Source organism: Lagopus muta, chromosome 3 (genome assembly GCF_023343835.1).
Source record: "Lagopus muta isolate bLagMut1 chromosome 3, bLagMut1 primary, whole genome shotgun sequence".
Lineage (NCBI taxonomy): Eukaryota > Metazoa > Chordata > Aves > Galliformes > Phasianidae > Lagopus > Lagopus muta.
In genome coordinates, this window is record NC_064435.1 from 79638175 (window position 1) to 79664562 (window position 26388).

The 26388-nt window shown below is 46.4% G+C and overlaps 2 protein-coding genes across 2 annotated transcripts in view; one reads left to right on the plus strand and one right to left on the minus strand.

Annotated features, from left to right (window-relative positions):
* Window positions 1–1899: 1899 nt before the first annotated feature.
* Window positions 1900–26048, minus strand: WRNIP1 (WRN helicase interacting protein 1). Its single transcript, XM_048939807.1, has 7 exons — window positions 25461–26048; window positions 16824–17015; window positions 15518–15762; window positions 6469–6698; window positions 4041–4196; window positions 3141–3220; window positions 1900–2683 (listed from the first exon to the last, which is right to left on the minus strand). The coding sequence occupies exons 1-7, from the start codon at window positions 25968–25970 to the stop codon at window positions 2408–2410; spliced, it is 1689 nt and encodes a 562-aa protein (XP_048795764.1). The 5' UTR covers window positions 25971–26048; the 3' UTR covers window positions 1900–2407.
* MYLK4 (myosin light chain kinase family member 4) overlaps window positions 15720–26388 on the plus strand; it is an 80993-nt gene continuing 70324 nt past the window's right edge. The window contains exon 1 of the mRNA XM_048939804.1: window positions 15720–15824. Within this exon, the coding sequence (XP_048795761.1) occupies window positions 15769–15824 (56 nt within the window). The 5' untranslated portion in view covers window positions 15720–15768. The remainder of the gene's footprint in view (window positions 15825–26388) is intronic.

Sequence of the window (26388 nt, forward strand, 5' to 3'; positions counted from 1 at the left end):
GCACAAGTTACTGCAATGATCCCGCCATTTAAACGAGCGGGGGGAAGGGCAAATTTCTGCCCCTGGGGCGGAACACCTCCTGGCCACACCGCAGCCGGGGCCACCCAGCTGGACAGGACCCAGGAGTCCTGCCGGACTCTCAGCTGAACCGGCAAGGAGCGCTGCCCGCAAAGGTGAGTGCTGAGCTGGGCTGCACGAGGTGCCAGCGTGCTGCCAGCGTGCAAAGGGCGCTGATCTTGCCCCTCTGCTCAGCTCTAAGGAGGCCGCAGCTGGAGCGCTGGGCCCAGCCATAGGCTCCCCAGTGCAGGGGAGAGCTGCCCTTGATCATCCTGCACGTCGTCAGCCCTGGGATGTGCTAACTGTCCCTGTCCCAACTGACCAGGGCTTGCTCGGCTTGGTGCTGAGTTTGGCGGATAGTGGGGCTTGCTGTGAGGAGCAGGGCTGGTCCTCAGCCTCAGAGGAGCCAGTCTACCACGCAGGTGTGACACTCCCTTGTACGTAGGAGGACAAAGCCGAATTATTTAAGTGCAGGCATTCAATTTGCATGGCTCAGCTGTTCAATCCAAAGTTCATGCTAAAACACATCTCAGAATACAAGACGGTGCTTTACTACAAGGAATATCCTTTCCAAAAGCATTTACCAAAATGTTACGCTAACCATCGCAAGTGATGCAACTTCAAAATCATACAACCGTGGAATGGCCTGGGTTGAAAAGGACCACAAAGATCATCTAGTAGGCAGGGCTGCCAGCCACCAGACCAGGCTGCCCAGAGTCACATCCAGCCTGGCCTTGAATACCGCCATGGATGGGGTGTCCACAACCTCCTCACGCAACCTGTCCCAGTGCTTCACCACCCTCTGAGTGAAAAACTTCCTCCTAAGATCTAACCTAAATCTCCCATCTGTTTAAAATCATTCCCTCTTGTCCTATCACACTTTCCACCCATGTTAACAGCCATCCCCCTCCTGCTTATACGCTCCCTTTAAATACCGGAAGGCCACAATGAGGTCTCCCCGGAGCCTTCTCTTCTCCAAGCTAAACAACCCCGGTTCCCTCAACCTTTCTTCACAGGAGAGGTACTCCAGCCCTCTGATCATCTTAGCGGCCCTCCCCTGGACCCATTCCAAGAGCTCTTCCTTGTACTGGGAGTCCCAGGCCTGGATGCAGTACTCCAGATGGGGCCTCACAAGAGCCAAGTAGAGGGGAGCAATCACCTCCCTCTCCCTGCTGGCCTTCCCTTTTCTAATGCAGCTCAGAATACAACAGTGTAATTACAACAGTGGAACAAACAAAAAGCTTCCAGGCTGCAGTGTCCAGCCTCTCATTCACTAGGACCCCCAAGTCCTTCACTGTAGGGCTGCTATCGATGAGTTCTTCCCCCCAGTTATAAATAGCGGAGATTGCCTCGGCCCAAGAGCAGCACCTTCTCTTGGCCTTGCTGAACCTCATTAGGTTGACATGGGCCCACTTCTGATGGTCTAGCTCCTTCTGGATGGCTTCCTCTCTCCTGCACCGCTGCACAGCTTGGTGTCATCTGCAAACTTGCTGAGGGTGCACTCGATGCCATTGTCTCTGTCATTGATGAAGATGCTGAAGATCACCAGTCCCAAGACTGACTCCTGTCCTGAGGGACACTGCCTGTACCTCCACCCTGACACCGCTGATCACCACTCTTTGGCTGTGACCAGCCAAACAATTCTTAATCCACTGAACAGTCCGTCTTTCAAATCCACACCTCTCCAGTTTTGAGAGAAAGAATCAATTCAGAGACTTTCAGGACTACCCTGGTTCCAAAAATAATTTACATTTGCCATAGAAGAAGACATGATAAATCAAAGGATCTTCAGACTTACAAAACCACGCTGCTGACATAAGTATTCAAACAAATGCAAAAGCATTGTTTTCTACAAGTTTATTAGTTGAATAAATGTTGGAGAAAATTTGAAAAATCATAAAAGGAAGAACTACACTGCAATTATATTTAGTTCCCTGCACTTCCTCCCACAGTGTGGGAGAGGACAACACAGTCTCTTTGTTCTTCTGGAAAATAAACATTCTAAAAGTCTGAACTGGATACACATTTTGAAAAGCAGCATGATCATATTCCTTATTTCTCTACAAGAGCCAAAAATGGAAGATACTTTTTTCTCCAATTCCCTCGAACCAGTGGGTGACAGAAGTGACAGAACTCTATTGCAAAGCTTACTTTTGTATTTCCATACTGCCAGACTGCAGTGGTTTACAAAACTCCTTTGGAATGATAGCAGAAAAACCAAGAATACTTCAAGGGCGGAGCGACTTCGTCCTCTCAGCTCCAGAAATATTGGGCTGCAATCAGCAGGGAAATCTTCATCCCAGTACAAACGTATGCATCATAAAAACAAGAAGTATTCAGAGCAGGGCTGTCACGTTCTTCGTTCCTTAAAGAAGTCTGTTCCTTTCAGCTCTTCTGGCAGATAGTCCTGCTCCACAGGTTCCTTGTACATGGGGTTATACTTGTAGCCTTTACCATAGCCCAAGTCCTTCATGAGCCTCGTCGGGGCGTTTCTCAGGTGCAGTGGAACTGGTGGTAAAGGTCCTGTGTGCATCCTCAGACATTCTTTGACATTGCCATACGCCCTGTACACCTCTATAGACTTTGGTGCTCTTGCAAAATACACTACGCATTGTGCTAGAATGACCTGGAAACAAGGAAGGGGAAATGTTAAATGATTTGTTGTAAGCTCTAGTGTCTGTTATCCAGATGTTTTGTGTAGCATGACAAGGCCTTCATTTATATACTGACCTCCTGGTGCTGCTACTGTATGAACACTATTTCACAACAACACAGTCCTTCATGACTTTGGCTACTTGTAAAGAAGAGCTACTTTACAACAGCTGGATATATGACTATTTATAATTGAAAGAAAACAAGAATAGGAACAAAACAAAATTATTTGAAATAACACAACATGTGCTCAGTGGCATTTCAAGGACAGCTTCTATTTCTGGAGCAACAATGTTTTCTCACTCCAAGCCTTGCCTAGAACGGACCAATAGCTTTGCCTTGCTCTCGCAATCTCAGTTTCTTTCTGATAATTACAACAAGATCTTACAATTTAAGTTACTCTTAGATCAGTGAACTAATGAAGCCTTTACCTCGCATTCTGGCATTCCAATGAAGTGACAACCTTGATAAGCAGCAACTGCTTGTGTTAAAGCCAGAGGATCTGCCAGCCCTGTAACAAGGGATTACATGAAAGCAGGTTAGTCAGTTTACTAGAATCACAATGTTTCTTCTTCTCTGCCATGGAAGGCTACCCATGCACACTTCAAAGCTGCAGTCTCAGGTGGTGGTGGAACACCCACTAAAATACTTGGCAGCACATGAGATAGATGCTTTCCATCCATAACCTTCTCCCTTTTCCTTTTGAAAGCCTGAATCTGCTGCCACAGAGTGGCGGCCTGAGCAGTAGCAGGTAGTGTAGGATTCACTTCCTTTTTGTGAAAAAGAAATGGGGAACTATTGCTATACAGACATAGCTTCCCCAGATCTACTTAGTCTTCACTCATCATTTACATACTAAAAATGTTGCTGCTTCTGTTGCTCACGGCAAACAAAATGCCTTGAAACTACTGACCCACCTATCATGAGGTTTGCACGTCACGGTTGGCTTTAGGCTTCCACAGTAATTACAACAGTGGAACAAACACAAAAACCCAGACATCCCTGCCACACACATTCTCTGTGACACAAGGTGTCCTACAGTCATGACTAGATTGGAAACTATCGGTATTTATACACTGTCAAAACCTAACCTCAAAAATCTTTGTTCCTCCAGCAACAGTCACCACAAGGACGTCAAATGTAGGCTTCTGTCTGCATACACTTTTTGTTGGCCACGATCCATTTCACTACTTCATACCTGCTGTGCATCCAGTATTTGTTTTGGTATTTATTTCACCCCTACCCCACAAGTACTAAATGTTGAAGGTCAGAAGACTGGCAGATCTTAGTCCAACACAGTATCCCAACCAAGAAATACTGAAAGTATGTACCTATATCTTCGCTTGCAAACCTCACCAGCCTCCTTGCCACGTAGAGTGGATCTTCACCACCTTCAAGCATTCGAGCAAGCCAGTAGAGGGAGGCATTTTCATCTGAGCCTCTCATAGACTTATGCAGGGCAGAGATGCAATTGTAATGTTCTTCTCCTATTCACAATGGGGGAGCAGAGATAAAGAGAGCTATTTGGAGGAAAAGGAGCAAAATACATTTAAGAGAACAGAACGTATTTCTTTAGATCACAGTAGGTAAACATAACCTGCTTCATCCAGTTCTCTTCAAACGCGCATCATGCTGTTCATCGGTGTTTTCAGCACCTTCATGCTCTCATATGTTGATCACCACACCAGCAGTTAATAGCACAGTAGATAAAGATAAGAGTGGTCTGCTCTGTTGCTTAAACATTATAGGGCCAACAATTTGCTTCTGACACCCTACGGCCTTTCCTTCAGAAAAAGGAAAAGAAGTTGGGAAGAAGACCATGTATCTGTATCTCCTAATGCACACAAACTAAGGTATGAGAATATATCAGCCACGAAACATGGCTTTGGGATCTATACAGAGTGCTGAGAAGGCAGCAGAAGAATAAAAGAAAAGCAATTATATATGCAGGAGATATCTTAGAAAAAGAAATTTCACATCAAATAAAGCTTGAAATGAAACTTGAAAACAAAGCATGTGGCAAAGACAGACATGAGTTACACACAGACATGAATTATACACAGGAAAAAAGGAAAACCCTGCAGTAGTGCCAGGATTTATGATTTGTTGTTCTTTATATTCCACATCATGACATCCTGTAGTGCACTGGGAGTTGAAGTGTTACTGCTCCAGTTCCATGGGCTGTTGATATTCCAGGTACCTGGTTCTCAGAAGAGAAGAACTACATCTCCCAGAAGATGGGACTGTTCCATTTCCAAGTAGAGGGAAAGATAAGAGAGGTATTGATTTGATGGATGGACTGTTCAATGACATAGATGATGGCATCAAGTGCATCCTCAGCAAGTTTGAGGACAACACCATGCTGAGCAGTGCAGTCAATACATTGGAGGGAAGGGAAATCATCCATAGGGACCTGGACAAGCTGCAGAAGTGGGCCCATGAGAACCTAATGAGGCTCAACTAGGTCAAGTGCAAGGTGCTGCTCTTGGGCCGGGGCAATCTCAGTTATTTATACAAACTGAGGGGAAGAACTCATTGAGAGCAGCCCTACAGTGAAGGACTTGGGGGTCCTTGTGGATGAGAAGCTGGACATGAGCACATGAGCCTTCATGTGATCATTAGGGAGAAACACTCTGAGCCACTTCTATGAAATCAAGTACACAGAGGATGGGTGGGAACAAAGGTTCTATGGGACAGCAGCCACAAGCCAACAGCAAACACACAAAGTTACATACTCAGTACATGAGAATTGTACCAGTAAACTGGTCAGATTTTCCTCTTTCTCCTCCTCCCTAATCGTGACTTCATTCCCACACATACTCCATAATATTTTTCTTCTCCCTCCCCACTGCCTATCTGCCACTTGCCAGCTGCTAATATACTGGTATCTGCACAGCTGGCACTTCCTGACAATGAGCCATCATTTCCTCTCTGTAACAAGGCTAAGAGCAGACACATACACTACAACAACCTTTTGAAATCTCTCATCACAGCTTTTCAATAGGAACAGTTAATTGAGCTGCATCAGGCACAGCATAAAAATGCTACCTGGCATGAATGTATGATACTACAGCAGAGGAATTTAAGTACTGCTGAAGAACTTGCACGGGCATTCAAGGGGATCTGTGTGATTTCTAATATCAGTCACTGTCTTTCCATCCTCTCACATAAAAATACATGGTGGCCAACCTTTGCAATATCAAGTCACAAGATTAGCAAGAGTGGTTAGCATAACAGAAGCCTTGAATGTGTTAGATTTAAGTGACCTGTCCTAAGCAAGTTCCAAAATTCATTACCTTAAAAAGCTAGTCTCAAAGCAAAGCAAGCCCCTCAGGTTTTTGAGTAACACTGTTGTGAACACGACCACTACCAAGACTTTCAATGAAATAAAGACATCAATGGAAGTTTGCCGGCCACCGCAAGAACAAGCCTCCTAACCAAAATACTACCTTTTGTCTTAGACTTGCCTCTTAGACCTCAATATCCCAATAACCTTAAAAAAAACCAAAACATTTTACTACACAACTATTGGCAGGGTTGCAACTATGTCTCTCAATCCACCTATGCTTCTGAAGCAGAGAGAACAAACGAGGAAATTCTGACTGAGCCTCCTCTAGTGCAAAGAAAAAGCAGCTTTTAGGCCAGATTTAACTGTATCTGCTGCTTCATCAGAGCAACTGCTACGCAAGGGGGAGAAGTAGTGGGAATTATGGAGGCTCTTCCAAATGCTACTTTGCAGAAACTGTGTCAGGTACTCACCTGCTCGGTCATAGAGGATGTGCGATCGCTGCAGACCCTCCTTCACATGTTCTTCCGTTATCAGAACTCCATCCACAGAACAACCTTTGGTAAGGCTCAGCACAGTGGTCTTCCCTGCTGCCAGTCGGGCCTGTACTGCTAACTGAAGTCCATTCAATCCAGTCCTCGCATCACCATCACAAAGGTAGGCGAGAGTACTTAGAGCTTTTTCCTCTACATACACAGGTAATCTGCAACAAGAATATTTCGTGGCATTATCCCACCTCATGCTCCTCCCTCGCTGCGCATCATGATAGGTAAGGCATTTCTTTATGGAGTCTGTCAAGAGTTTAAGCCAGCACTCCAGAATAACTGTACCTTCTTCAAGGAGTTTCAAACACCCTCTTGGTGTTTGAGGAAACAGAAAAATGAAGCAAGATGGTCAAGTATCACATGTATCAAATTACTTGGAAATCAAGGGACACGCACAAGCCAGCTGTTGGCACAGTGCGCTGATGAGAGCCAATGATTGGAAGTAACGCAATGCTTCCCTATTCCGTGATCTCTAACCCAACACACTCAGAACTTAAGAAAAACAAACATTTAGCACTCAGAAGAACTGAATCACAGTAGTTTTTCTGAGCAATTACAACCTCAAATTTTAACAGTCTGTGCAGATTTTTACAAGTGTGGCACGCAGGCTCTCATACATTGCTGGCAAAAACACATAGCTAATAGTGGTGACTGTTGAAAAATGGTGTTTGGTAGATGAGAATTTGCTCTGTTAAATAATGTTATTGTGCTTTTTTGTATCTGTGGTAGTTTTTACAGAAATAAATAGGAGGCATTATTTTCAGAGCAATCTACACACTACCATACGCATGGTTCTCTGCCTTACGCTGTTCTCTCTGAAGAAGGACTCTATCCCAGCAACTCTCTTTTCAGTAAGGAAATCAGATGGATGATCCAAAAAGGGAACAATTTTCCAGCATTGTTCAACAGAAGACCAAAAGGAAGCCCATGTTAAACACTGATTTGCAAACCAGCCAATTCAAAACCTCTCAGTACTTCTAATATAGACACTCACAGCCTGAACTGCATGGCGTCTTGGCTTGCCAACAGGAACCCAGGAATCCTTCACTTCACTGAGCTGCACGCCTACTGCATTACCTAACACCAAATACATCACGTACCATCTAGTTTATCATCTGACTTAAATTTGAGATACCACACTCAGGGCACCACTGAAATGATAAAAGTAAAAAGCCATGAATGAAAAGACGAATGCGAAGACGAATGCATGTTTTTTCCTTTCATGTTCCCCAACCAATGCTTTACAAGGCACAATGCGATGGCAGTGAAGATGACGACAATGTAACAACGCATATCTGACCGTAGAGAAACCCACTAACTGATGTAAAACTGATAAGGAAACATTACACGTGTGATGACACAACACAGAAAAGGATTCCAGTTTCTGTAGTGACGCTGTGTGTTTCTTAAGAATTAAATTCTACGTTGGCTGAAAAGACATTAACACAAACCGCGGTCTTGTCTCAGCTCACCTCCTTCAACGTGCCTAGAAAGTGCACAGACAAACTCACAAAAGCAGAGCCCGTCCCAAACATCCAACTGTGACAAAAGCAGGAACTTATCAGAGGAAGGAGAACACACAGAAGAGTAAAGAGTCAAACTCAAACCCAGTAACAGCGCACAGCTGGGAGTGATCTCCTTAATTTTTGAAATGTTTCAGTTGTATCACGATCTTAGGCTTGAATTCCATGCATTTTTAAAATGGAGAACAGCTTAAGATGAGGAATCCGAATTTCACTACGTAAAAACTGCCCAGTGAAAAACTCCAAATTGAATACGAGGCACCAGTGACACAGGAGAAATAAACAATCCCACATTATTCAATGCAGTGAAAAGCTGTAGCAAGTGCACCTCTAATAAACCTTCTGGCACCTCAGTCAGGAGGTCAGCAGAGCCACCTCGTCCACTCAGTTCGGACGTGGCAACATCAGCTGAACACCAACAGACCAGAAGATACATGTGAAGCATGTCAGGCTTTTATTTCATCACATTTCACAAACTAAGTAGGATCAGGATAGCAATCCCTGACATGCATCAGATAACCACTGTAGGCCTGACAGTGGAAGTGTATGGGGTACGTAGCAAGCAAACCCTGTGCAGTTACTGAACAGAACTGTTCAGTAGGCTGTTACCAGCTGGGACTGCCTGGGGTTCTTGCATAGGTGGCCATATTCAGGCTCAGTACGCACACACATCCTATTCACTGGTGGTCAGTTAATTTCACAGCACTTTGACAAGCGCAGACAGTTGCCCCTGTGGCAATTCAGCATCTCTGTAATGAAAACCTATTAGTAATTCCAGTTCTCTTTTTTAGTCAAATGCAGTCCCCTTTTGCTATCCTGCTCCAGCTAATCAGCAGCCTTAAGCTGCTTCTGCAGTAGCTGGCTTTTCAGCAGACCAGACCACTGCACTTAAGATTGAACAGAAAACATCAAATGCATCAATGAAGGAATGCTGCCAGCATCTGGGATAGCAGCATGATCATATGTTCCAATTTACTGAAAGGTTCACTCAACAATAATTATGCAAAACTCATACAATCACTAAGGCTAGAAAAGACCTCAAAGATCATCTAGTCCAAGAAACAGATGAAAGTGGAAATTTTATTGAATAGTAAACGTTCCTGCTGCACGTGCCTGGGTCTGTGTGTCATGGCCAGGGCCACCCAATGGACCTGTGGGAAGAGGTCGGCCCAGGTGCCACTGACTGGTGGGAAACACTGACACTGAGCACACGAGATGTGGGGAGGAATGGAGCGAGCAGCGGCGCTGCGGAAAGCCCAGGAACGTGTGCTGGGGCTGCAGTGCTGCTGGCACGCGTGCAGCAGGTGAGGCCAGTGCACGGTGATGAGCAAGCAATGGACGGCGACATCGCTGTGGGACGGGTGGTGATGTCACCCAGTGAAGGTGAGCACTGGCGACACGGCCGAGCCGTGCTTTGTGACGTCTCCGTGCGATGCATTGTGACTGCTTGGCCCACGCTGCTTGAACGCGGGCGCGGCAGCCCGGCCTGGCAGTTCGTGCCTGGCCTCCGACCGAGCGACTGTGCGAGGACTGGAGTGTGGACAGGGCGAGCTTTGGAGCTGAAACGTGCTCTGGGTGCTGCTAGCGCAGCTCTCAGACGCCGTCTCAGAGCCACTTTGCTGTACCCCGACCCTGCTGGCAGCAGGCAGCCGGGACATTGCGGAGAGGCGCGTGCAGCAGCGCAGGTAGGCAGCGTGGCAATGCCTCACACCAGCAGCTGGAGGGGGATTCCTGAGGGACCATCCCCAGGCCGGCCCATGCCCGTGCGGTCTCTTGTCCTCTTCCAGCGTGACACCTGCTGTCACAGCATCTCCTGCTGGTGGAAGCATGGAGGTGACATTAGCCAAAGCAGCATCCATTGCACCATATTGGACCTATCTAGCTTTGCCATACTATCTTATGGCACCATCTAATGGCAAATTGGTTACAAGTTACACACGCAGTAGAAATACGTAAAACCTTTACTTCCCCAAATCTATCTTTCACCATTACAAAACAAAATCACGGAATGATGGAGGGCGATGGAGGCCCAGGCTGGGGCCCCAGTAGATGCAGCAATGGACAGTGAGGTCACCAACTGATTTGTTGTGATGTCAGCAATGGAGATGACTGTGACCTCGCTAGCCCTTCCTGTATAGATTTGGGCTCTGGCAGAGGCCAGCGTGCACTCGTGCCTGGACGCCAGTTGAGCATAGCTGCGAGACTTGGAGCACTGAGCGAGTTGGTTGCGTTGAGCTGTGGGGCTGCTGGCACCAGTTCTTGGTGCCCGTCCCACAGTATCAGCAGCGTTTCCCTCAGCCCTGCCTGCCTCGGGCAGCTGGGGCCGCACAGGGTGCGCTTGTAGCGGCAGAGGTGAGTGGTGCAGGACATCACGGCCCCTGAAGCAGCTGGTGGGGAACAGGGACCAGGAGGGTTTGCTGCTGAGGGACCGGGGGCAGCGAGTGACCGCAGGCTCTCTCTCTTTTGCAGTTTGTAACACCTTCTGCTTGCTGCAGCACCAGCGAGGGGAGCAGCTTCCCGACCTCAGCTCTCCCCAGCCCACCGCACAGCCCGGGGCCATGGACGTGGCATCCGACTGGGTCTGCCCCATCTGCGGGCAAATTCGGGAGGATGTCACCTACGTGACCCCCTGCCAGCACCAGCTGTGCTACGGCTGTGCCATCTGGTGGGCCTACAAGAAGCCGAGTTGTGCCGTATGCGGGCACGAAATTACAACCATCCGATACTCGGTGAGGTCGGATGATGACTTCCTCGAGTGTGCTGTCCCGCAGCCCGCAGCGCACTCAGATCAAGATCAAGGCCTGCAGGAGGAGCAGGGGCCTGCAGAGCCGGTGCTCATCCCACCTGAGCACAACTTTCCAGCCGAGGTCTGGGCTGCATTTTTCAGGGAACATCAGGGAGACCTCGAACCCCTGCTCCAATGGCTGCAGGAGGAGATCCAGCAGCAGTCCAGCGATGACTGGTGGGAAGTCCATGCGGGACAGTGGACCACCATGAACTTCCTCTGTGAGCATGGACTGGACGAGGAGGCCTTGCTGCAGGCGCTGCAGCCAATCACCGACGGCAATGTGGTGCCCTTTGTGAGAAGGCTCATCGGCACCGCAGCAGCCCTGTACAGCCCCACAATCCGCCACGAGCTGGACCACCAGGACAGCCACGCTGCTGGAGGACGGGAGGACGGACCTGCAGCCAGCACCATCAGCAGCACCTCCCATCTGGAGCCTCCCACCTCGGGCCCAGGCCGCTCCACCAGCCCCGCAGGGCCCAGCGCCGAGGAGCTGCCCAGCAGCTCTCCTGGGGGACCCGGGCGCCCCAGCACCGCCACCGCGCCCTCAGCGGAGGAGCCCCAGGAGGAGCCAGGGCAGGCGGCAGCAGCGGGCCCCTCCACCCAGGGCAGGGACCGCTCAAGTGGGGGGCCCCGGCGCCCCCCAAAGAGGAAGGCCAGCAGCAGCCGCCAGGACTCGTCCCCACCCCGCAAGAGGCGGCCCCGGCGGCGGCGGCGCTAGGCCGGCACCGCACTGCCGTCACAGCACGGCTCCGGCGGGCCGGGAGGACGACATCTACCTCTCGGCCTGCTGCTTGCAGACTAAATAAATAAAATGAACATCTGTTACAACAAAGAAGAAAAAGTCTCTGTGTTATTGACCAGGCCGTTGGCGTTGCTGTCCCCACCCATCACGCTTCCTCCATATTCCGCTCCTTGGGGAGGGCGTAGAAACACAACCTTATTTCCACCACCAGGAATCGGCACTCATGGCAGTGCTAACAAACCACGTGAGGGCTTCAACAAGTCGGAGATGGAGCACAAGTTACTGCAATGATCCCGCCATTTAAACGAGCGGGGGGAAGGGCAAATTTCTGCCCCTGGGGCGGAACACCTCCGGGCCACACCGCAGCCGGGGCCACCCAGCTGGACAGGACCCAGGAGTCCTGCCGGACTCTCGGCTGAACTGGCAAGGAGCTCTGCCCGCAAAGGTGAGTGCTGAGCTGGGCTGCACGAGGTGCCAGCGTGCTGCCAGCGTGCAAAGGGCGCTGATCCTGCCCCTCTGCTCAGCTCTAAGGAGGCTGCAGCTGGAGCGCTGGGCCCAGCCATAGGCTCCCCAGTGCAGGGAAGAGCTGCCCTTGATCATCTTGCACATCCTCAGCCCTGGGATGTGCTAACTGTCCCTGTCCCAACTGCTCAGGGATTTAATGATGCAGAACATCTTAATATGTAGTATCTGAATTTCAGTTTCTAACATCTGTCCCATGAAAAATTCCAAATAACACGAGGTGCTAGTGATCATCCAATTAATGTAGGAGAAATGAGAAAACAATTCCATATTCTTTAACGCAATGAAAAGCTGTAGCAAGAACACTTGTAATAAACCTTCTGCCCCCTTCAGCAGCCCTGCCAGTTCCAAGAGGGATGAGGTGCCAATCATGCTCCCATTCCACCTCCACATTGGATCTGTCAGTGCCTGGTAAGGAGCTGGCAGAACCTATGGCAGGGCCCCCTGGAACCAGCCCACCTGGGGGGACCCAGTGAACCTCCAAGAGGAAGGCCAGTAACTGCCAGGACCTGGCATCACCAAAGCAGAGGCCACCCAACCAGCAGCAATACAACAGTGATGGAGTTGGTGAGACTGGGGCTGTGCAGCAGCTGGGCCACACAGCAGCCCCGTCATTGCTGTCCACGTCCACCATGGAAATAAAGCAGAAACAAAGAGTGAAGAAAATGTGCTGGTGCTTCTAACAGCATAATGGTTGCAGCCATTACCTCCCTATCCCTAATGCTTTCTGCCCTTTTTCCTGCTGCTGTGCCACTGTTACATTCCAACCAAGATCCCCATGGGCCTCAGTGAAGGGAAGCATAGATTTCTGCACATGGGGAGGAAAGTCACCACATTCTACCCAGCTGGACAGGACCTTGGAGTTCTGCTGGACATTAAGCTGAACTAGCAAGGGACCCCCTAGTCACTAAGTTGAATGGTGCCCTGGGCTACGTGAAGCCAGGTGCTGCCAGCACGTGAAGGGTGGTGATCCTGCCCCTCTGCTCAGATTCCAAATGCTGGACCCAGAACTAGGCAGCCCAGCACAAGCGTGATGACATAAAGAAAAAGGTGCCAAATTCTGTAATGCCTCTCTGTGGTTCAACTCTACAGAAAGAAAAGACCACAAGTGAAAAAAAGAAGCAAGGTAGTCTAACCTTATTATGAACTTGCAGCAACAGTGGGGACAAGAAAAAGCCACCAAGAAAACTTAAGGAAATAGATCTTGGTCAAGTATACTTTTCCTTTTGATAACTGCTATATATACACATAGTGCAGAGCCAATGAAACCGATGAAATTCAGCAATGGCTTCACTCTCACTGCGCACACAAGGTACCTGTAGAAACTAGCGAAGATTCACCACCAAGGTAGAGACCATTAAGAATCATCTTCCTTTCAAAATCTAAACAAGGTCACACAAGTGACATGATACCAAGACCATCTCAGAAACAGATTCCTAGTAGCAAATGCAGAATTTCACACTGCACGTTGTTAGAAACAAACTTACTCCTTAAGGAGACTGAAACCATAATTCAACGTTCATGCCCCTCTTCTGCCTTTTGGCTGGAGCTCTGCCTCCCTTCTGAAGTGGGCATTCCTCACATCTGGGGACATGCAGTGCTACAGCACCTTTTTCAACTCTGAAAAAGGTGACCAAAGTGAACAACCAACTCAGCTGTAATTCTTAACATCCCTTTCATTTGTTCCCCAGGATAGATTGAACACTTATCTACCTGTGTCTAATGCTAGCCCTGCTGTCTAGATGTGGTGAGGTAAAAAAGGTGAAAGAAGACACAGCTGCTCCTGGAGAGTGGTAGGTGGAGAGGAAATGAAGGAGCAAAAATAGCATGGGGTGTGAAGCAAGGAGGAGTTAACAATGAGACCAAAACTGAATCAGAGAAAGGGATAGAATGGCTTAAAAAAAAAAAAAAAAAGCCAAATTCCACAGCAAGATTATCTATGAGCTACTGATCAAAACCAGATTGCAGTAGAAAATACAAATAAAAAAGGTTAAACAAGATTGCAACAAAACCTCTTAAATTCTGACTTCAAAGCATCTGGCTCCCACTTGGTACTTGGTGTGGGGCACTTTCTCTTCATGGATATATTTTTGAAACTGTGTTAGTCTGACAATCTGCTTGCCAGACTTCTTCGAGTTTGATTAAACACCACATTGTGCTCTTTAAATCATCTACTGCTAACAGGAGGTTACAGATACAGGGAATCCAGTGAAACCCAAACCCAAACAACTGCAACTGAAACTATGCCTCATACTTTAATCCTATACAGAAAGGAAAGTCTCTGAACCTCAGTCAGGGTGTGGCCACAAGCACAGCTGTGCCTTTATGTTAAAGATGACATGTTCTATTGCCCTCTCTTCCAAGATTCCTATCACCACATAGATGTTACAAAGGAGTAAAAACAAGCCACGATACCTTAAAAAAACGAAAAGGATAATAAAAAAAGAAAAAAAAAGGCAGAAGAGGGGATGACATCTTTCAGTCCCTTTCCTGACCACAGCATCCCAGCTAGCTATCCTTACTGCTTGCATTCTGTGATAATACTGAAAGGACACAATATATTCTCTTTCATCTAATTCACAGAGTGCTTACACACTTCCATCACATCAATACACTTCAACTGACTAGCAGTACACATCACGAAACAATTGTAATGATGGCTTTCATGAAAGCAGCATAGGACCAAGCATTATTCTTATTTGCTAGCTAGCCATTTCAAAAGTCAAATATACATCCCATAGAGATGAATCTTGATCTCACTTATTTCAGACTCTCCCCAGAGTTTAATATGACTATCTGGTTTGGACAAAAAGGGGCAGAAAAAATAAATAATCTATTAACATCTCACAGCAAACATTCCCAGCACATCACAGAACATAATGTAGCATTTATGCTGAAGCTACAGACCAGCAACATCCTCTCTGATTCCATTGAAAAAACCCTTAGAAAACAACAAACTTTTGTCACGCGCTTCCAAGTTAATTTAATAGGGGATGCCCCATCTGCTACTAAGTGGAAACGTGATGCGTTCACAACCCATAACAAGAAGTAATGCACATTAGGATACGAAAAAGACTCAGTTACAGGCTTCCACAGCAAATCCTCAGCAGAGGAATGGATTTAAATATCCTGGGGGGTGAGCCAGGAGCCACAGATCCAAGTATAAAACTCTGTCCTAATCCAGACGGTAAGATTATGTTTTGGATGGAGAGAGCCAGTGCTCTGAATTCTCTCCCTCCTGTCACCCTGCTGCTCCTGCCATATGCTGCCACTTCTTTTCTTTACTATCAGAAGTGGCTAGGGTTTCTCTTCCCACCCCCTAAGCGCTTCATCCTCTCCCTGGCAGGCAGTCAATTCCTCAGGCTGTGCGCGTTAACACCCTGCAGCCCATAAAGTACTCACTCTGAGCTCTCGTCGCTGCTGCCAGTCGCAGAGCTGCTGTGCTGGTTGCCTTGGCCCAAAACTTGGACCCCTAAGGACTTGACGGCCCGCAGCAAAATTGCCTCCATCGCCTCAACTGAGAGCTTCTCCAGAACGATCACCCGGCAGCGGCTGAGAAGAGCGGCGTTGACCTGGAAGGACGGGTTTTCTGTTGTTGCTCCTATCAGAGTCACCGTCCCGCACTCGACGTGAGGAAGGAAAGTGTCCTGAGTATGGGAGGGAAGCAGAAACAACTGATTTCAATCAATGACAACCTGAAACATCCCATGTGAGTAGGCTACCTAGCATTTTCAAATACTTTCTTTTGCGTTGTGAGTCTTTGGGTTCCCTGCTGATGTGACAAATAACCTCACTGACAAGGCAGCTCATCTGCTCAGCTAATTAAATGATTTAATTTCATGCACATGGTGAGCTGTTCACCTTGGTGATCCATTCTTGCAATGAGAATGACTCTACCAGCTAAAAAGGAAGCATCAAAAGTCTGTAAACTTTTAGTTTACTTAGGCAACTTCATTTTGTTGTGTGGCAAAAGAGGTAACATGAAAATGCCTTATCAAACATAACAAATAATGAGGCTGCTTCTAACTCTTTGAACCAATGTGTAGGGCTACAGTTCTCCATCTAATTCAATAGAACATCTCAGAAAACTACAGGAAGATCACAACACAGTTCCATATCCATGTCTTAGTTCCATAACCATGGATGTATCCTTAACCGTCAGGACAGAATTTAAGCTTTCCATGGCATGACTAAAAGATATTATATGTAGGAAAAGAAATAGGAAACAAACAGCCAAGTAATGGCTGCAGCAACATACTGTCCCAAAGAACCATGCTATGCCTTTATTTTCTCTGTTATTGCAGAGAGAAGAGCACAGCATTAAAACAAACACTCTGTGCAAATCTGCATTCCACACTTTTTAAAAAGCAACCTGGAATGTTATCACCATGGTGCAGGCTGAAATGAAGGTATGTACAGGAAATGTCACTAATATGGAGTAATAAAATTCCAGGAAAACGTCATCTAAAGCCCAGTACACAAATCAACTACAGGTACAGCTCAGCCTTTTCTTTCAATCTTTGAATCACAGGAACAGCACATCAACGTCCGGCAGTTAGTTAGAGACATAAATACTGCATTACTTAATTCATTTACCACAAGCGTTAAAATTAAAATCAAAAGCCCAAAGTAAGTTATCATCTTAAGCAGGGAATTTCACAGATGTTCTGACAAAGGCTTTTTCCAAACAAGCAGTGCAACACAATACCTGCTGAGATTTATTGAACCGATGGATCTCGTCGATAAAGAGAATGGTTCTTCTCTTGAAGAGTCTTTTTTCATTCTGGGCTTGGTTGATGACATCTCGAACATCATTTGTCTTGGCACTTGTGGCTGACAGTGTCACAAACCTCATGCCTTTCTTTTTGCTGCTGTTGGCAATTATATGTGCGAGGGTAGTCTGAAAAAGCAGAAGGGGATAACTTTGTAACAAAAATCATTTGGGGCACAAAATAGTAATTTGAAGACAGTACATAAATAACAAAAACATATATTTTGGACACAGGGACAGTGCTGGCAGTTCAGAGAATAGGGTATTTTAGTTCATGCAACTGTAGCCCACAGCAGACTCAGAAACTTTCCGCTAGGAGTAGCTGCCAATTCCACACTGCATTTCTAAGGCTTGCACTTTTAAGCACCAGACCTACTCAGTCTTAACACTGAAAATGCCAGCAACGACAGCTGTCTCTTTCACCATTGAAGAAAAACTCTTCTCCAAAGACACAGCTGTCACGGGAGATGGGTTGACTGCAATTCACTGCACAATTATTCTGTAGAGTATTTTAAAGGATGAATAGCTGGTCTGAGATACCTGCAGAAGAGCTTACAGAGCTACTGCATTTAAGAAAGAAAAAGCTACATAAATGTTGTTACAGCTTTTTCTATTTCCACCACACATAAAAACTAAATTTGTCAAAAAGCAGCTCCCCACAAAAGAACGAGAGCACTGAAAAACTACATGCTTACTTCAGAAAATGTAGCTCAATCTAAACAGTCAAGAGTCATCAAGCCTGGGGTAGAAAAGGGTAGCTGCCTAAACAAACCATTGGCTGGTTTCAGTAAGCAGCTCTGTTGTTCTTCTCTTCTTGTAGAACAGCTCTGTCACACTGTCATTTATTTATAGCACATTTCATTGCCCCCAGTAAAGCACAGAGGCAGCCTCCAGCACTACCTTGCAAGCAGATTCTCTACACCTGAACACAGGCACGGTCTTCAGACCTTCCATCACTCCTCTCAGGTGTATCTGCATGCCTTGAGCTGTATTACCTCCGTCTTAAAGTACTGCTAGAGAAAAACAGGCGTTTTCTCCATCACCCCACTTCTGTTAAAGGGGGAGGCGAGGACACTGGAGAGCCTCAGCAGCTGAGGAGCAGGACAGGTGCTGATAAAACTGCTTCAGAAGACATTCTAAGCACTGAGGTTAAAGCAGCAGGTGCTTCAAACCTGATCCTCTTGCAGAGAGACTGCAGAAGCCACCATCTATCAGACCACTGCCACTGGCAGTGTCCTAACAGTGCTGCTCTGTCTCTTTAAAGGATCTCCACATCTCTGATATGGCAACCAGCCTAAGATGGGACGGGGGTAACAAAGGGGAAAGATGTGTTATTATCTATCTTTGCTTTCGGTTTTGTAAGAGGTTCCTGTCTTCAGAAGACGTATCATTTCATGTCTTGATGTAAGACTTGAGCCAGATCCCCTCTTCTCTCTGGGAGCTCAAAGCAGCAGCCCTTCCCCTCCTGGGAATGCTGCAGAAAACAAGACTGATATAAGCATTTTCCAGAGTGTTGTTCAAGCCTATAGACATCAGGGAGGGCTGGGAGACCAAAAAACAGAAAGAAGAACAAAAAAACCCCCAAAAAGTGACACTTGAAACCGTGCTAAGAAAACAAAACTCTAAGACTGAAGTTGGTGTTTCCTTACAAAAGGGACTTGATTCAGCATGTATTCATGCCTCACCAGCACTGAAAGCAAGAAAACCCCCAATATATCAAATCTGAATATGAAAAGTGCACCACTTCTTTCTCTAACAGTAACAGTGGAGAGAGGAAAAAGTAGAATTTAATTTGCTATTCTTCTTATAGCACCACTTAAACTGATAACTCACACTTCATCAATATCAGGTGACATAGATGAAGAGATTTGTTAAGGTCAACACAAATCTAAATCGAGGCATTCAAGACTGCAGAGATCACTTTTTTTTTTCCCTGCACACAGGGTGAATGGCTTTTTCCACTGTATCATTCAGCACAACCTCCAGCAAGGGTCAAAAGTCAAAAGTTTTGCACGGTATCTCAGTACAAGCAAAGAAATTGATACTTGTAAGCCAAAAAGAAACTGAACCCTTGAGTTTTTCAGTCAGTCAAATCAGACAATCTTCAGATAAAATGTTTTACCATTTAAAAAAGTTAGAGGATACACAGGGATCTGTATTTCTACCCTTACTTTAGGAAAAAAAAAATATACAAAGAAATTTGTAGGGAAAGGACAAAGAAATCTGTTTGAAAGTTACCATTAAAACAAGGATCTATTTGACATCTGCTATGCGGTCCTCAGCCAGCATATAACCTCTCCCACTCTGCCAACTGCTGGGTCAGCAAAAGCTGCATTAATAATAACATACACTGTATTTCAAAAGCACTGCTTGATGCAGACAGGCGCATTCTTGGCTTCTTCCCTCTATTCTCTACAGTCAATCATTTAGCCCATCAAACTGCTCATCAAATAGAGGTCAAGCCTACCCCATTCTTCTGTAACCCTATTATTTCCCATTATTCCATTTTTTCCCCTGCTTTTTCCTCAAGCAGAAGTCAGTATCACGCTACACCAAGAAACTCCAGATCTACACACAGAACGCTTAGCTACTGAAACTCTTCTCCACTGCCCTGGAATTTTTTTCATGTCAACCCAAATGAGCATTTCTTTTCCCACCAGCTGCAACAAACACAGATTTAAAAAAATAAAATAAAATAAAATACAAAAACAACTCAAGGAACAACAAAAAAGACACCAAAATAAAAAAAAAAACAAAACCAAAACAAACAAGCCACCCACCAATGAAACAAACCCACTCCCACAAACAGCGCTTCCAGGCTTTGGATTCAATGATTCTTACGGGCTCCTTTCAACTAGGGATATTCTATGATTCTGTGAATGAAACAGAAACCTTGAGCCAAGCACATCTCTCACTGCCAGAGCACACAGCTCAGATTTGATGTTCAGGTTAGTAGGATGTTAGCAGGGCAAGAACTCCCTCTGCAAGTATCCTTGATGGAGCAACTCTCTTTGAATTCAACCTAATTTCCCATTCTGTGTGCTACCATAATGTCACATTCGGGGCCAGAAGAACACAGGAAAATGCAAGTACAAATAATACCTATCCTATTGATGCTGACATAAACTGACTTACCACTAAAACACAAGGAGTTGTTTACATTTCAGTAGTTCTTACTAGGTCATTAAACAACAAGCACTGCATTAGAAGCCCCATCTAGGTAGTAGGGGTCATACTGCCCAGCTCTTTTCAGAAAGAGAAGCAGAAAAACTTGGAAGAGCAACATATATAGTCAGACCATAGCAAAGAAAATTTCTGTCAAGAAGGTGTCTGTGAAACCTAATATAGTTAAATCATGTTACTGGAAGATCAGGTAGACTTTGTTTAAGGACCTGCCTATGGCTTCCTGTTCATGGTGTTTTTCCTTATTCATTCTTGAGTTGCATGAATTTGGCAAAACTGTTGCAGATATCACTCATAGAAAACACACAGTCTTTCAGCTGTCACAACCTCACAGCCCTTTCATGTCTCTCAACCTCTTCTGGTTCTGATGAGCTGACATTCATACTGCACTATATGCAAACAAGCTGTGGTGCAAGAACTCTCCCTTGCAGCTGGATAGACCCCACCCTAACAAGCTTATCCCAACCAGTCTGAAAGGGCATCCAGTCTGCTAAGGTATCTTCAAGTGACCAAAGCTGATGTGGTACCAGTGTACAGACTGCAGCACAGCACAAATTATTCCTGAGCATGGATAATCTGGCTGGCATCTAGGCTTCTCCACCAAGGGATTCTTCTGGTTTTTTCCACAGTGGAAATTACGCATGCAGTACTGATGACAAAAGATGGAGAAAGCCCAGTACAAAAACAGCACAACAGGCCAGATACATCTACATACTTATAGAGTCTTCAATTAAGTTACCAGAGTTATGTTCTGGCATCCTGCTGCTCTCTGATTATAACTCGCCCTGTATTTTCGCCTCTTCCTTATTCTGGACAGGATTTCCAAAGCTTTCTTTACTTACTGTTACCATCAACAGTTTTTTTCTCACCTTCAGCCCTCCTCTGAGGGCAGTGGGAGCCACGGCCATACTGTGCTTGATGACCAGTCACAGTAGGCCATGTGCAGTTTCACAGGCCTGAGATGGACACCATCACCAGCATCAGCCCCTGCAGGTGCCTGATGGGGAAGCAGCTCCCTGAGATAGAGCTTAAAACTGTCCTATCCAGCACCCCTGAGCTGAACCCACACTGTGCCACAAGAGACACAGGCAACACATCAGGTTATGCCTAAAGGAAATTGTCAGGACGGCTGATGAACGTGGCTCTGACACGCCTACTGAGATAAATGCAATCAGAAGTGGCAGCAGCTGGCACTTACATAAGGGCAGATGCTATTCTTACTCAACTTGTTTGGTTCCTCACACCCCAAATAGCCTACTGTGAGGCTACTGGAGGAGTAAAGTGTCACCAAACAACAGCAACAGCATGTGGCTTAGAGCACTTCCAGAATCCAAGTCAGACCAAGCATAAACAGAGGCAAGGTCACTGCACATCATTTCCTGAAATGGAGCAGTGTCTCCATTTGCTGCATCCAGGCTTGTTTCATTATATTCCAACTGCTTTACAAATATGCTGAGCTAATTCCAGTTTTGTCTTCCCACAGCACTACCCTACCTAAGTTATGCTGGGTTTAAACTGGCATAAGCAAAATTAGGCATCTGAAGACTTCACCTAGGCAACTGCAAAGATAAGCTTATTGTTCAGAGTTGTTCTGGACTCCATGCTTCTGTAAAAGACAGTACACATTTCCAGATAAAAATCTCATTTTCCATTTGCGCTGCATCTGATGCATCCTGACAAATGCCTTGAATAAAAAGAAATACAAGGGTCCCCTTGAAATATAAACTCAGAGGTCATCTGATGGAAACTTCCAGGATAACTTGTGGGTGATTTTTTATGTTTTGCACTTGTATCAACATGGCATATTAACTTGGTACCAACTTGCATATGCAGACCCCAGAAAATCATGCATAAATGCTCTGTGTCCTATTAATTACAGGGAGCAAGTTCCAAACACGTTGCCTACATTTTTCCTTGTTAAATGGCATACACAAGAGGGAATGTTTATCGTATTTAAAACAGAACGTTCAGGTTTATAAGGCTTAAACTCTATCTGTGGCAGCAAAATTATTCTGTGCTCAAGTTACTCGTGTCCCCTCGCTAACTCTTTACTAAAATTGGTGCCCCATGGCAGACAAGCAAAAATCTAAATCCCTGCATTAAGGTGTCATAAATCATAGTGCAGCATACTCAGATTACACCAGGATTCATGCAGGCTTTTAAAAATTTGCACAGTCAGGATGAACAAGCTAACTGTTCAGAAGTTAAAAACCACAGCATCTCTTTGAGGCAGCTTTTCTTCTTCTATTCTCTGTCTGGTCAGCTTACAGCAGAATTCACATTCACATATTCAACACTAATAGTGCCAAAAGTAAAAACAGAAACAAAGAGACATAGCAAGCTCACCTATGAAGCAATCTGACTTCATAAAAAATTAAGGTGATAGATTAGAAGTACAAAGATCATGCTGTCCTGAAATAAGAAGGCTCATTACAAATGAAAACTCACAAGATAGTCAACTCACAACAGAAGTATCCTGGTTTTCATTGTGTTTCCTTGACTAGCCAAGTGCTCCAACAGCAAGTAAGATCAGAACACAATGTATTTTTAACTAGGTACCCAACTTTGATGTATTTCATAATAAAAATTCTCAGAAAGCATTCTTGATCTTCAGTGTCAAATACTGCATTTGATTCTCTTCTAGCTCAGATGAGAGCAGTCTGTCATGGCTCAGGGTGGAAAAGACCTTGAAGACCATCCAGCTCCAACTCTCCTGCTGTGGGCAGGGTTGCCAGCACAGAAGTCCAGACTGATAAATAATGTATACACGCATTTGACATCTGTCCCCAAGTATTAACTCCATGTCCACTCATTTTTTTACTTAGTCCTGCTTTACTCTTTCTAAAAGAAGTGCTGGTTAACATGTTATTTGGCTATAAAAATGGAGGAAAGTAGAGATGGGCAGCAATAAGCCAATTCCATGGGTAGCAGGAGAATGAAGAAGTTTAAGAAGTCCAAATGATCACCTTACAAAGCATGTCCAGATTTAGATCAACATATTTAATCACATCCCACTTTTAGAGGCACCAAGCCTCTACTGTAAGGTTAATTTCTTTGATGGACAGAGCTTAGCACGTGAGCTTGCTCCATTCGAAGCTAGACAATATGCAATTCTTTTTCAGTATTTTTCCTAGTGAAAAGGACTATGCTTAGTAGAAAAAGGTTTAGATATCAGTCCACGAGATCCTTAGACAGTGCTAATACTTATTTTTTCCTTCACAAGACCATTTAAATTTCAAATATTCATTTATGTGATTCTTTGTGTAAAAAGAAAATAGACCTGCTGTCAGTCAGTTCTCCAAGTGTTTCAGGTTACTTCTCCATGAAACATCTTCTTAGACATTTTATATATATTCATCCAAAATGGTACATGAAAAGAAGTAGGCAGGCAACCATGTACTCCTTTTTCTATCTTTAAGGGGATTAGTTTACTTTGCATGGACAGGAATTAATACCCAAGTGAAATACAGAACCCTCATATGACTTCAATTCAACCACAACTCTAAAAGGACAGTCGTTATGCAAGTCATATGGCAAGTCTGATCAGTAGCAGAATTTAAGCTCAGCAAGTAGCAAGCTTACTAAACACAACTGCACTCAAGGTGTATGAATAAGGAAGGTACACCACGGGTTAGTGAAAGTGACATGACAGGAAACAGATCACCCATTATCCAAAACCAATCTTAGCAACACAGGGGGTTCCAAAAGTAGATCTGTAGCATCTGTAGCACAACAGTGAGCCGTCACCACCTCAAGAACAAGCTGTTCCATAGCCTTTCAGAACATCTGTAGACTCAGCAGAATACAACTAAAAGTCCACTGAGCTCAGTTGCTGTCCAGACACTGAATGTGACAATCACCTCAAAAACCCACAAAAACCTTTAGGAGCACCATTTTTATGAGCTCCCTTCATCTTTCTTCACGAGAGGTGCTCCAGCCCTCTGATCACCGCTCTCCTCTGGACCCACTCCAACAGCTCCTTTACCTCATCTACTGTTTTCTTTCTGGTTTATTTATCTTGCTGTTTTAAAGGAAGTAGCAATGGTGTACATTCACCAGCTGATTCTTTTCAGATGTGTGTTGTCTCGCCTGAACAACCTAATATATCACTGCCAACAGTATTAATCCATGTATCAACCACTCTCATACCTTCTTCTTATTAATTGTGATTAACTGGTATTATACAAACATCACACACATGAAGTTGCTTTTTATCTTCAAAAGAAGTATACTGACAATGACAGGGTAGCAACTTGCTCTTAACTGCTTTGCTAGCATTAATTCATTAGTCATTATCTCACATATCCCACATTTGCTTTTACACACAGTCAAGACAACCACGTGCATATAATATGTAAAACTTAAAGCTGAGCACACATCAGACTGACAGAGCATGTATTTTACTTGCTTAGCTTCTCCCCCCTCAAATCCCAATATGAAATACAGGGAGAATGAGTCAAGCTGAGATCTTTGAGTGAACAAACTCAAGGCATTTATTTGGTCCTTCACTCACTCCAGTTGTGGATCCTTTCACTGCCATGCTGCACTACAGTGCCTTTTGGGATTTTATCAGCCTCTGTCCTTGGTATCTTAAAAGATGTAGGATACGAGAGTGCAGCAGTCAGAACCTGCAACTGGAAGATCAACTGATGGCTTGCATGCGTGAAGGTGGATGTGTGCCTAACAGAGCACACCTAGCCAGTGTTGGCTGCCTTCCACACTGAAGTCTTATTCTGTCAGGAGACAGAACTTCTGCGCTAAAGCAAACCTGCGTTTGCAAGCTGTTATTGTAAGCTTACTTCATTTCCTATACATTTAGATATAAGGAAAAGTTTTTATTATGTGGGGGTGAAGCATTGGCATAGATTGCCCAGAGAGGTGGTGGATGCCCTGTGCCTGGAGTCACTCAAGGTCAGCCTGGACAGGGCTGTGAGCAACCTGATCTCACTGTAGGTGCTCCTGTTCATTGCAGGGGAGTTGGACTAAACAGCCTTTAAGGGGCCTTTCCAAATCAAATCCTATGATTCTATTCTGTTGCTGCTTTCAAGCTTCCCAGCTTCTACATTTATTTAATGGATTAGGAGTTTACTAGAAGAAGCCCATTGGCTGCAATGAACCTAATCTGGCCTGTGTAATCAAAGTCCAAGCTGCAGCGAATAGGGATGATGGGCGTGGGTTATGTTTTATTCTACAAGTAAGCTACATTTTTCGTAATCTAAGTGCAAACTAGCGGACAGTCACCGCAGAAGCCAAGGTAACAGACAGGGAAAAAAAGTGAGCACAGACACGAGTCCCTCCCTTGGAGTCCACCAGCCTCGAAAATGAAGCCGGGCAGAGTGCAGGGCCCTGAGAGTGAGCCCAGCTCCAGCCGGCGCAGGGCCAGGCACTCACCTTGCCGCAGCCCGGCGGTCCCCAGAGGATGATGGAGGGGATCTCGTGGGACTCCAGCAGGGACCGCAGCAGGGTGTGGGCGCCCAGCACTCGCTCCTGCCCCACGTAGTCCCGCAGCGTGTCCGGCCGCAGCCTGTCGGCCAGGGGCTGCCCCTCCAGCCGCTGCGCCACGCTCGCCCCGCGCAGCGCAGGCCCGCCGCCCTCCTGCGGCAGCTCGGCGGCATCTCCCCGCCCGGTCCCGCTCCTCCCGCCGGGGGCTCCCAGGCTCCGACCCCCGCGAAACAGGGAGAAAACGGGGGCGGCCGCCGGGCGGGCCTCCTCGGGCCGCTCCTCCGCTTCGCCGCACGACTTGGCGGAAGCGAGGCGCGGCCTCTTGGAAGGAGGCGAGCAGTCCCGCTGCGCCTCGCCCTCCGCGGCCTGCAAGCAGCGGTCCAAGTGCGCGTTGATGAGCGCGCCCGGCAGCTCCCGCAGGCACACGGGGCACGACACCCGCGCCCCCGCGCCCTCCATCGGTTCCCGCGGCGTCGTCGGGGCAGCGCCGGAGCGGGAAGCGAGGCGGCCCGTCCTCTGCACCCGCAGCCCTTCGGGAGCCGTAGTACCGCCCCTAGCGGCGGGAGGACGTGCTCACTGCCGTCTCGTTCGGAGGCCTGTCGGCTCTCGGCGCTTCCTCGCCCTGCGCCGCGGCGATCGCGGCCCGGGCTGCACGGCCGTCGGAGGAAGGGCCTCGCCCGGGCGGCTGTTGAGTGCCCTAGGTAGAGGTGGTCCTGCAGGGGGCCCGTTCATAGAACCATGGAATCTTTAATGTTGGAATAACCTGCAAGATTATAGAATCTTGGGCTGAAAAGGACCACAATGCTCATCTAGTTTCAGCCCCCTGCTATCTGCAGGGTCACCAACCACCAGCCCAGGCTGCCCAGAGCCACATCCA